Source organism: Heptranchias perlo, chromosome 10, assembly GCF_035084215.1.
Source record: "Heptranchias perlo isolate sHepPer1 chromosome 10, sHepPer1.hap1, whole genome shotgun sequence".
In the NCBI taxonomy this organism is placed as follows: Eukaryota; Metazoa; Chordata; class Chondrichthyes; order Hexanchiformes; family Hexanchidae; genus Heptranchias; species Heptranchias perlo.
This window is the reverse complement of record NC_090334.1, coordinates 20,417,323-20,429,867: the sequence shown is the minus strand read 5'-3', so window position 1 is coordinate 20,429,867 and position 12,545 is coordinate 20,417,323. Positions and strand designations below refer to the sequence as shown.

Genomic DNA, 12,545 nt, shown 5'->3' with positions numbered 1-12,545 from the left:
GTATTCAGCCCATTCGACCATAATGTTTGATCATTGTGGGAATAGCAAAAATTGTGCACAAGTGTACGTGCAGCAGTATAGGACAATTAGTCATTATAAAATAACATGCATTTTCAAAGCAGTGATGTTTGCCCAACGTGAGTTATTTAGAGAATGATCTCTTCTACTTTTGCAATCTTTTAAATACTAGAAAGACCAACGTAGAAAAGGGAGAAATGTAAAGCTAACAGGAGAGGACAAGAAAAATGGAGACAGAAACCCACCAAGACACGTGAGAAAGGAGAACAAGACCAAATAAAATAGAAACTTAGTAAGATAGAAGACGACGACAACAAAATATTGAGGCAAAGAACTGAGCAGAAATACAAGATGTAAAAATGATAAAACACAGACAAAATGGAAGAGAGGACCAGTTTAATTACCTTGCTACCTTTCAATCCAATATTAACAAAGACCAGATGGTCTTCAGTTTATACTGATTTAATTGATCTGTCAGGATGCTACGACGGGTTAGGGCAAGGTTGGGCGGATAAAGTCAGCCAGGGCTCCTGCTTCTGATCACTAATCTTGTGTGGACTACCGATGAGGATAGGATTGGACTTGGCTACAAGGCCGTCCACGGCCAATTAGCCTCCTGACACTGTGTAACTTACACATAAAGAGTAACATCTTCAATGTGGTAGCAAAGGACTGCTGGTGCCCGTGGAACTGCCCCAGATAACGTCAACATTTATTGGATGGAAGTAAATAGTAGGGGGTTGGGGGTGGAAGAAGTATTTTTATGCTCTACATCACTTTTACATAAATGAACTTTACAAACAAAATCTAAAACTTACCCTTAACTGCCATGGTGATAAGTGCCAGATAAACATTCTCTTTCAGTCAACAGACTAGCTGAACAATCAGCAGTTTGGTTGTTACTACAATGTCATTTGTTATCAGGAAGACCCAACTCTGTGAGGGAGTATGTGCTGCAAGATACAACTGTCTGAACTGACTGAGGTCTGTTGAATTTCCTAGATTACTTATAAGGCTGGTGCTTATTAAATTAAATGGTGATGCTCTGCTCCAATTAGCAAAGTGTAGAGAAAATTCTGACGTTTCCCATTCTGCACTTGTTCTGGTTGTATATGTTTATTGCTTAGATCAAATGAGTCATTGGGGAAATAATGCTATGTGGGAGAATTCATGTACTTTTTGGCATTAATGAACACCCCTACCCTCTCAATCTCATCCTTCATATAAACTCTCCCAGCCATATTCTTGGCTAGCCCAGTTCTCTAGTGTTTCTCTGCATCAAAGGTCATGATCATTGACCAGACTATCTCTGAGCCCTTCCACCCACGTCCCTCTACCCTTCTCTGGAGCTACTATCCTCATTCACTGCCCGTGGAAAAGACTCTCCCGTAACAACCTCACAGATTGACTCGCAAATTCCCAATACCCAGTCCTCTGGCTCTCCATCTATCACAGCACCTCTGTTAATGCTGTGTACCGCTCTGCCTAAACTCCATTGCTACATCCGCATGCAAGATTGCCATCAGTGGACGTTAGATGCAGCGCATTGATTTGCTGGGTAACAGAAACATATGAGGCATGAACGGTGAGGGAAACAGAAGGGATGATTGCAAACTTGGGATGATGCTGCATGTTTGAAGTAGAACATTCACTACTCACCTGACGAAGGAGATAATCTCTGAAAGCTTGTGATTTTAAAATAAAATTGTTGGACTATAACCTGGTGTTGTAAGATTCCTTACATTTGAAGGAGAATAGGAGGAGGCCATTCAACCCACTATGTCTGTGCCAGGTCTCGGAAAGAGCCATCAGCTCAATCCCAAAACCCTGCCCTTTCCCCAGGCCCTTTTATATTTATGGGCTGACCAGCTGCTGAATATCTCAGACCTCAGATTCCCATGCGGCGTCCACCGATAGGCTGGAGGCCGGTGGGCACCACAAGACGTTCATTGTATAATTGACCACAATAATGAAATACTGATTTAGTTTACGTGATGTTTTCCGTTTGATTGGCCCTCGGGTTCGATTATGTTACTAATGGTGCCACCCTAGAGGGGGGTACTTGTGGTCCTGCTCTCTGGGCCGGGGCCCCGCTCGATCACGCTGGCGCAGCGCGGAATCTCAAGCCGCGGGTATCCAGGAAGTGACGCAGCTGCAGTGAGCGGATTGGCTGGCGCTGGGAGTCGGACTCCATTTTGTGCATCAATTTTTATTTCACCTGCGTCAGTTCAGCCGAGCGTCCGAGCAGGTAACGGTCATATAATGGGGCGGGGAGATGGAGGGGATAGCGCGAGAGAGTGTGTGCGGGGGGGGAGGGGATTGCGGGTGGGGGTGTTGGGGGAGGGGATAGCGCGAGAGAGTGTGTGCGGGGGGGAGGGGATTGCGGGTGGGGGTGTTGGGGGAGGGGATAGCGCGAGAGAGTGTGTGCGGGGGGGAGGGGATTGCGGGTGGGGGTGTTGGGGGAGGGGATAGCGCGAGAGAGTGTGTGCGGGGGGGAGGGGATTGCGGGTGGGGGTGTTGGGGGAGGGGATAGCGCGAGAGAGTGTGTGCGGGGGGGAGGGGATTGCGGGTGGGGGTGTTGGGGGAGGGGATAGCGCGAGAGAGTGTGTGCGGGGGGGAGGGGATCGCGGGTGGGGGTGTTGGGGGAGGGGATCGCGGGTGGGGGTGTTGGGGGAGGGGATCGCGGGTGGGGGTGTTGGGGGAGGGGATCGCGGGTGGGGGTGTTGGGGGAGGGGATCGCGCGAGAGAGTGTGTGCGGGGGGGAGGGGATTGCGGGTGGGGGTGTTGGGGGAGGGGATAGCGCGAGAGAGTGTGTGCGGAGGGGATCGCGGGTGGGGGTGTTGGGGGAGGGGATCGCGCGCGTGTGTGCGGGGGGAGGGGATTGCGAGCATGTGTGTGTGTGTGTGTGTGCGCGCGGGGGGAGGGGGGAGGGGGGACTGCGGGGGTAGGCAAGGTGGGGTGAGAGGAGAAGGGGTATGGGCGACGTTTGGGAAACAGTGGGCAATGGGTAAGAGGAGGCGTTAATGGGTACGAAGGGGGGAGGGGTCTGAGACCCAGTGAGGAGGGGGTGATGGGTATGGGAAAGGGGTACGAGGGCAGGGAGGGAGTGGGTGACAGATACGAAGGCGGGGATAGAGGGTGTAATGGGTACGAGCGAGGGGGTAACGGTTGGGAGGGAGGGTCTAACGTCCACGAGAGGGTAATGGATGCGGGGAGGGTGGGTTAACGGCTACAAGAGGGGGTAACAGGTACAGAGAGTGGGGGGAGCTGCAGGATGTTTTAAAGCTGCGGTAAGTAGAGTTGCGAAGCCAAGTGAGTGGATGTTGTTATTTTGACCGTTTTCTGTTGTGATCTGTCGGGTGTTTATTAAATAGAGAGGGATGGGGGTTTGGGGCCCTGAGTTGCTCCATATTTGTCTGCTACTGTAAATCCGTATCTCCTGCTGTTACCAATCATGAGCCCTCGTCACCCTCCACTACCTTGCCCAGTGGCCATTCTTCATGACTACATGAGTGTTTTGGCGACAACTGATTGTGGGGGAATTACAGCCCAGAATGGTCCTCTCCTCGTGCCATCTGTATGCAGGTGTTTTTTCAGCAAATCTTGGATAAAGGATTGGAACCCTGGCTCATTTTGTTTTCTCCAGCCAAATGGCACTGATCCCAAACACCTATACGTTTCCCCATTCCTGCTCTCCCATCACCTATACATTTCCCCATTCCTGCTCTCCCATCACCTTTTCCAGCTTCTACTCTAAATGTCTGTCTTCCTGCCGATTGTCACCCCTACCACCTCCTGCATTAAGTACCCATACCTTTATCCCTTTCCTGTGCTCTCCTACCACTTTTACTCCTCCCAACTCAAATTTCCATCACTCCCCAATGTAATAATTGTCGGCTTCAGCACCACCCCCCAGTATTACCAATCCAACACCACTCTTCTAACACCCCCCACCCTGGCACTATTCTACCAAATCCAGCCCCTCACCTCCCCAGTATTACTATGCACCTACTACCTGCCATCTTCCTGATGATCCTGAGCTTTAAAAAAAAATGTAGGAATATGGGAAAAGGTGTATGCCATTGAGCATGTTCCACCATTCAGTTGGACCATGGCTGATATCTGTTTTAACTCGATCTACCTGCCTTGGTTCCATAACCATTAATATCCTTGCCTAACAAAAATCTATCAATCTCAGTTTTGAGATTTTCAATTGACCGAGCCTCAACAGCTTTTTGGGGGACAGAGTTCCAGATTTTAACTATCTTTGTGTGAAGAAATGCTTCCTGACATCACCCCTTAGTGGCCCAGCTCTTTTTAAGGTTATGCCCCCTTTTTTCTGGACTTTTTTTCTTCCCTCCCCCAAGGAAAAAGTTTTTCTCTGTCCTATCAACTCCTTTGATCATCTTAAACACCTCAATTAGATCACCCTTTAATCTTCTATATTCAAGGGATGCAAGCATAGTCTGTGCAACCTGACCTCATAATTTAACCCGTTTAGCCCTGGTACCATTCTGGTGAATCTGCACTGCACCCTCTCCAAGGCCGATATATCCTTCCTGAAGTGCGGTGCCCAGAACTGAATGCAGTAATCCAGGTGGGGTTTAACCAGAGATCTGTACAGCTGTAACCCAACTTCCACCCAGTAAGAGAAAAATATTAAATACATAGATTAGGGAACATACAATGAAGGCCACTTACTTACAGTTTTCATGGAAAAATGGTCAGAGTTCCAAATTTGGTCTAAGTCCCAGTGTAACAATCATTGACCCCGATAATACTTTGCCATTACATGGTATGACATCCTCATTGTCATAAAGAGGGATAGCACACGGCTCACTGAGCAATGCCACAATAGATCTGTTTTGATTTGTGTGTGTTTCTAATAAATATGTGTAAAATGAGAGTTCTGCATTCAACATTTAAAATTAATAATCCACCTTCTTGTGACTAACTTTATTTTCTTTGGAATGCCACCAGATAAAATGAGTTGCCGTGTGTTCATTGGTAGACTAAGCCCTCATGCCAGAGAAAGGGATGTGGAGAAATTCTTTAAAGGATATGGGCGAATAAAGGAAATTGACTTGAAGAATGGTTTTGGATTTGTGGTATGGTTGTTTTTCAATTCAACAGATTTGAATATTGTAACTTAAACCAGTAAAATATTCTTAAACTTGAGATAGCCATTAAAAGGGCGAACCAACTTGTGTATATAAATTTAGCTGTATTTTAAACACTGCCAAAATATTATTACTTGCATCTATTAGGAGTTTGAGGATCACAGAGATGCAGATGATGCCGTTTATGAACTGGATGGAAAAGAATTGTGCAGTGAAAGGTAAAAAAAAAAGTCAAAATGAGCTACTCTGTAGATATGATTTTTATTGAATTTGGGTTGAGTTTCATTAAGTGAACATTTTGTTTCTGCAGAGTTACAGTTGAACATGCAAGAGCACGCCCGAGGGGGGGGCGTGGAGGAGGAGGACGATATCAAGGTCGCTTTAGCCCACGTCGCCTACGTAGTGGGGGAAGGTGAGAGTTTTACAGGGGCATAATAAATTCTATTTAAGGACTGCACTGCTGCCTCACTAAGATTATCCAGTGAGCAGCTGAGCTGTACAGGTAGGAAAGACCCCATGTTTGATCTCCAGTCTGTGCTGATCTTGGATAGAGCAGCAGTAGGGGTGTGACAATTGACCTCAGTGTCAATTATTAGGGAGGGGAAAATTGGGCATAGTTCCCTATCTTCATTACATTTTAGCAACACCTGCTGGAAGTGCATGTGTGACAATGGGATCGGGCTTGCTGTGGTGCCACGCAGTCTTTACTGTTTAAGTCTCGCGTGAAAACCAGCCACTTTGACCAGAAGGCAACTTGCTGGTGAAACCGTGTCCCAGCAAGGGGTTGATCTCTTTAGGAGAGGAAAGAAAATTATTGTGGGATTAACTGTTGTCATGATCTGTGCTTTTGACTTAGCACAATGTGCACTTGGCATGCATTTGTGCTCGCAGATGCAGAAATGGCAAATTCTCACTTTTCTCAGGATCAGCTTTTCTCGTTGGTTGGTTGTGGGTAGGAGCATTGGAGGAATGCAAAAGAATGGAATGAATGTAACCTTTAAAAATAGGGAACGATAAAGATCCCTTTTTTACGTGTCACGTTGAACTATTAAATATATTTGTGTGCATTGTATCAAAATTGATTTTTATACATTTCCAGGGCGCTTTATATAACAAATTATGCACATTTTTGTGTCTTCTAATATCAAATACACTAACATCCTTTAACACTGTAATTGTCTATTATAACGGATGTGATAACAGGACACTTAGAAAATATCAACGGGATTAGACAAAGTCAACATGGATTTATGAAAGGGAAATCGTGTTTGACAAACCTATTGGAGTTTTTTGAGGATGTAACTGGTAGAATAGATAAGGGAGAACCAGTGGATGTGTTTTATTTGGATTTTCAGAAGGCCTTTGATAAGGTCCCACATAAGAAGTTGGTGTGCAAAATTAAAGCACATGGGATTGGGGTTAATATACTGGCATGGATTGAAAATTGGTTAACAGACAGGAAACAGAGAGTAGGAATAAATGGGTCTTTTTCGGGGTGGCAGGCAGTGACTAGTGGGGTAGCGCAGAGATCAGTGCTTGGGCCCCAGCTATTCACAATATATATCAATGATTTGGATGAGGGAACCAAATGTAATATTTCCAAGTTTGCTGACGACACATAACTAGGTGGGATCTTGAGTTGGATGCAAAGAGGCTTCAAGGCAGTTTAGACAAGTTGAGTGAGTGGGCAAATACATGGCAGATGCAGTATAATGTGGATAAATGTGAAGTTATCTACTTCGGAAGGAAAAACAGAAAGGCGGAGTATTATTTAAATGGTGATAGATTGGGGAGTATTGATGTATAAAGGGACCTGGGTATCCTTGTACACCAGTTACTGGAAGCAAACATGCAGGTGCAGCAAGCAGTTAGAAAGGCAAATGGTATGTTGGCCTTCATTGCAAGAGGATTTGAGTACAGGAGCAGGGATGTCTTACTGCAGTTATACAGGGCCTTGGTGAGACCACACCTGGAATATTGTGTGCAGTTTTGGTCTCCTTACCTCAGAAAAGATATACTTGCAATAGAGAGAGTGCAGCGAGGGTTCACCAGACTGATTCCTGGGATGGCAGGACTGTCGTATGAGGAGAGATTGAGTAGACTTGACCTGTATTCACTCAAATTTAGAAGAATGAGACGGGATCTCATTGAAACATATAAAATTCTGACAGGCCTAGACAGACTGGATGCAGGGAGGATGTTTCCCCTGCTGGGGGGTCCAGAACGAGGAGTCACATTCTCAGGATATGGGGTAGGACATTTAGGACTGAGATGCGGAGAAATTTCTTCACTGAGGGTGATGAACCTGTGGAATTCTCTACCACAGAAGGCTGTGGAGACCAAGTCACTGAATCTATTTAAGAAGGAGCTAGATAGATTTCTGGACACAAAAGGAATCAAGGGGTATGGGGAGAGAACGGGAATATGGTATTGAGATAGATGATCAGCCATGATGTCACGGAGCAGCTGCAGGGCATTCTGGAGGGGGAGGGTGAACAGCCAGTAGTTGTGGTCCATATTGGTACCAACGACATAGGTTTTTAAAAAAAAAGGGATGAGGTTCTGCAAGGTGAATTTAAGGAGTTAGGAGATAAATTAAAAAGCAGGACTTCAAAGGTAGTGATCTCAGGATTACTACCAGTGCCACGTGCTAGTGAGTATAGGAACAGGAGAATTGACAGGATGAATGCGTGGCTGCAGGGATGGTGTAGGAGGGAGGGATTTAGATTCCTGGGACATTGGGACCGGTTCTGGGGAAGGTGGGACCTGTACAAGCGTGACGGGTTACACCCGAGCAGGACCAGGACCAATGTCCTCGCGGGGGTGTTTGCTGTTGGGGAAGGTTTAAACTAGAGTGGCAGGGGAATGGGAACCTGAGCGGGGAGTCAGAAGGGAATAAAGTTGAGAGCAGCAAGAGAGGGGAAGACCCAGGGGAAATCTACAATACAAATAGTACAAACAGTTGTTCAAGAACAAGTGAAAGGGAAAAGCATAGAGCAGCGGAAAGAAAGTGTACTTTAGGCACGACAGATAAAATAAAAACTAGAAGGCGATTAACCCAGCATCAAAGCTGTGGCAGGGGGTTGGGGACCTGAGCAGGGAGACAAAGGAAAGCGTGTCAGGAAGGGACAGAAGGTATGGAGTAAAAGGTAAAGTGTTAAAAAAGGAAAAAGCAGGAACTAAGTGTCACAAAACATATTTGAAAGTTCTTTATCTGAATGCATGTAGCATTGGTAACAAAATGGATAAGTTAACGGCACAAATAACTACGTATGGGTATGATCTTGTGGCCATTACAGAAACATGGCTGCAAGGTGACAACGACTGGGAATTAAATATGCCAGGGTATTTAACAATCAGGAAGGACAGGCAGGAAGGAAGGGGGAGGTGGGGTGGCTATGTTAATAAAGGAAGGAATCACTGTAATACAGAGAAATGATATTGGGACAAAGGATCAGGATAATGAAACAGTTTGGGTAGAGATAAGGAATAATAAGGAGAAAAAAACACTAGTGGGCGTAGTATATAGGCCTCCTAATAGTTGCAACTCTGCTGGAAGAAGTATTAATCAGGAAATAGTCGGGGCATGTAATAAGGGAACAGCCCATTCTGGCATGGGTGGAGGATTGGTTATCTAACAGGAAGCAGAGAGTTGGGATAAATGGTTCATTCTCGGACTGGCAACCAGCAGCCAGTGGTGTTCCGCAGGGGTCGGTGCTGGGTCCCCAACTCTTTACGATCTATATTAACGATTTGGAGGAGGGGACCGAGTGTAACGTATCAAAGTTTGCCGATGATACAAAGATGGGAGGGAAAGTAGAGAGTGAGGAGGACACAAAAAACCTACAAGGGGATATAGACAGGCTGGGTGAGTGGGCGGAGATTTGGCAGATGCAATACAATATTGGAAAATGTGAGGTTATGCACTTTGGCAGGAAAAATCAGAGAGCAAGTTATTATCTTAATGGCGAGAAACTGGAAAGTACTGCAGTACAAAGGGATCTGGGGGTCCGAGTGCAAGAAAATCAAAAAGTTAGTATGCAGGTGCAGCAGGTGATCAAGAAGGCCAACGGAATGTTGACTTTTATTGCTAGGGGGATAGAATATAAAAACAGGGAGGTATTGCTGCAGTTATATAAGGTATTGGTGAGACCGCACCTGGAATACTGCGTACAGTTTTGGTGTCCATACTTAAGAAAAGACATATTTGCTCTCGAGGCAGTACAAAGAAGGTTCACTCGGCTAATCCCGGGGATGAGGGGGCGGACATATGAGGAGAGGTTGAGTAGATTGGGACTCTACACATTGGAGTTCAGAAGAATGAGAGGCGATCTTATTGAAACATATAAGATTGTGAAGGGGCTTGATCGGGTGGATGCGGTAAGGATGTTCCCAAGGATGGGTGAAAGTAGAACTAGGGGGCATAATCTTAGAATAAGGTGCTGCTCTTTCAAAACTGAGATGAGGAGAAACTTCTTCACTCAGAGGGTAGTAGGTCTGTGGAATTTGCTGCCCCAGGAAGTTGTGGGAGCTACATCATTAAATAAATTTGAAACAGAAATCGACAGTTTCCTAGAAGTAAAGGGAATTAGGGGTTACGGGGAGCGGGCAGGAAATTGGACATGAATTTAGATTTGAGGTTAGGATCAGATCAGCCATGATCTTATTGAATGGCGGAGCAGGCTCGAGGGGCCGATTGGCCTACACCTGCTCCTATTTCTTATGTTCTTATGATATTGAATGGCGGAGCAGGCTCGAAGTGCCAAGTGGCCTACTACTGCTATTTTCTATGTTTCTATGGTAGGTTTGTGATTTTTACACTGCTACACTGAATTCTTTCCTCCTATAAAATTTCAGTAAAGCTTAATGTTTGGCGTGTGAAATTTTCATATGTCTGCTTCACCTCTGAGGAACACTCTGCAGTACAGACTGACTTTAGGTTTTTGCCCTCTACACTTAAATTCTTGTTTTCCATTGCCATCTTCAAAACAAAACTCGAGGTGATGAACTAGGAATATCAAACAAGAAGCATATTTTACTAGATTAAAGCATATTGGCCTTGGGTGAGATATTTTTTCTTAGTATTTGTAACAATATGCTAAATAAGCCTGGTAACGACTCTGATGTAAAACCTGTTGGGGGAGGATGGAAATAATGTAGACGATAAAAGACTATTGCGTTCTGGAAAACAAATCATTGAATGGCACTAGCTATATATTACATAAATGGCATGGGCTTAAGTGAAGTTTGTTAACTACAACCTGGATATTTTATTCTTTAAGTAAGCTTTATGCCTTTAATATATAGATAGTGTTTTATGTATTTCTGAAAATTAAAATACCGTTTTGGTTACACTTACTGCCTGGTTGTGGAATGATGTGGATTGTGAAGTCAGGAGGTGCAATCTTGTAGTTTGTGACGTGGCAATTTTGATTTGCTGATTGTGGCCTGGCCTCCCCCCTCCTGATTGCAATCAAATAAAATTGCTGGACTATAACTTGGTGTTGTAAAATTGTTTACAATTGTCAACCCCAGTCCATCACCGGCATCTCCACATCATTGCAATCAGGAGGGGGGAAGCTAAAGGGGGTGGAGGGAGCCCTCCTGCTCATCCTGGCCTACAAGGAGTACTGGAAAAGGCACTTAACTTGTGGAGCCGGCAGCTTCCGCCTCCCTTTCGCTGCCGGGTTTCTCAACCCCTGGGAAAAGCACACAGCAGCAGTGAATTTTAAATTGGGCTCCCAATTGCACTATGGGTGCCTGATTTAAATATGTTAATTAGGTGTCCCGCTTCTCCATGGCAGGACACTTGGACGCCCCGATAACCGCTGCCGTAAAAAAAACGGGGGACTCGTTCCCCGTTTTTAACTCTACTCCCCCGGCCCCCCTCCCACGCGTCGTCTTGTGCATGAATAGCTATTGTAAATAAAAAATTTGCGTTGATATATCACATCTTTCAGGAACACCCCAAAAGTGCTTCACTTGCAATGAGTGCATTAAAATTCTGGCTGGAGAAATGAAAAGAATAAAAAGTGGTCCTATGATAAAGGGCATGTGGAGTCTAATGTCACTTAATTCTAAATTCTCATCCTATTGTTAGCTGGATGTGCACCTGCCCCCTGTTCTCAGTAAAGTATTTGGATCGATTTTAAAGATTTATGTCTCATTTGAGTGTTATTGATACTTCAAATAAGACAGGGCCATTTTTTGTTGGGTGACATAATCCTGCAAATTATCCCATTAATTAAAAGTATCAACATCATTGTCTTTGTAGCATTTCTTCATTGCTGGACAACAATTCATCAGAACAGAAGTTCAAGTGATTGGAAATGTACTATAGTAGTCATATTGGACATCCTGCTAATATATCAGTTGTCATGTCAGAAATCTATGACTTGAAGTTTGGCTAATAGAAATGAAATTCCAATCAAAGTTGAACACAGGAAGAATCCCAACACAATTGTGAATTCCAATTCATGTAATTCGTTGCAATTTGTTTCAGAAATGGACCTCCGTTTCGCTCAGAGAACAGATTGATTGTTGAGAATTTGTCTTCAAGAGTTAGTTGGCAGGTATGTGCATGTAACAGTGAATCGTGCTTTTAGTGATCTAATTGCGGTCATTAAATTTGCCGTAAGATAAAATGTAATTAATATGAAAAGTGCTTTCAAGGTTAGCTGAGAGTTTACAGTAAAAAGCAAATGGGTATGACACTATATATTACTGGTGAAGACCTATGTAATGGGGACTGCCAAAATCTTTAATGGAAATGCCAGTCAAAGCCTACACTGCCATATCACTAGTTATGAGAAAGTTGATGGGACTAAATCAGTGCTAGGAAGCTGAAGCTTGTCTTGTCCTGTTAGAATGCATGGAATTAGCTAGTTAACTTTCGTGATGAGCTTAATTTTGTGTGTGGGAGAGGGATACTATTGAATTGTGAATAGTGAGTTTAACTTCTAGCAAAAGGATTACCACAAAAGGTGCTATTATTGTTCATACAAACACAAGATGCCATTCCATGTTATTGTGTCTTCCCAGTTGTATTTGGGATCTTCAGAAGAAAACTGCAGAAACCTCATCACCTGACTCTTGTGTAAAATCTTGCCAGTTGTGCGTAATTAATGTAATTGTTATTCATTCCCAAAATTTGTCTTTTAAAAATACTGCTCATATCTTATGAGGCTCAGTGTGTCAAATGTGCAATATTTGTAAACACACCATAATGCAGTAATGGAGTGAGCCTTAATTTTAGATACATAAATTTTCTTTTTTTTTCTAGCTCCAGTTGCCCCTCACATTTTTCTCTTTTTTTCCTGAAAGCAGTGACTCATGCTGGGTATGGTTCCATGGAGAACATGGTTTCTCTAAACCCTGCCCACGTTGAGATTCTTCTCGTGTAAAGCC

The 12,545-nt window shown here is 44.4% G+C and overlaps 1 protein-coding gene across 4 annotated transcripts in view; it reads left to right on the top strand.

Moving 5' to 3' along the window:
• The first annotated feature begins 2,160 nt into the window (after window positions 1-2,160).
• LOC137326319 (serine/arginine-rich splicing factor 5-like) overlaps window positions 2,161-12,545 on the top strand; it is a 76,904-nt gene continuing 66,519 nt past the window's right edge. For 2 of the 4 annotated variants that reach the window (XR_010964168.1, XR_010964169.1), the window contains exons 1-5: window positions 2,161-2,266; window positions 4,999-5,126; window positions 5,286-5,356; window positions 5,449-5,550; window positions 11,641-11,710. Coding sequence is in view for 2 of the 4 variants with exons in the window: in XM_067991291.1 (XP_067847392.1) it covers window positions 5,004-5,126; window positions 5,286-5,356; window positions 5,449-5,550; window positions 11,641-11,710 (366 nt within the window). In the remaining 2 variants the exon portion in view is untranslated. The remainder of the gene's footprint in view (window positions 2,267-4,998; window positions 5,127-5,285; window positions 5,357-5,448; window positions 5,551-11,640; window positions 11,711-12,545) is intronic. The other 2 variants (XM_067991291.1, XM_067991289.1) reach the window with 2 other exon arrangements.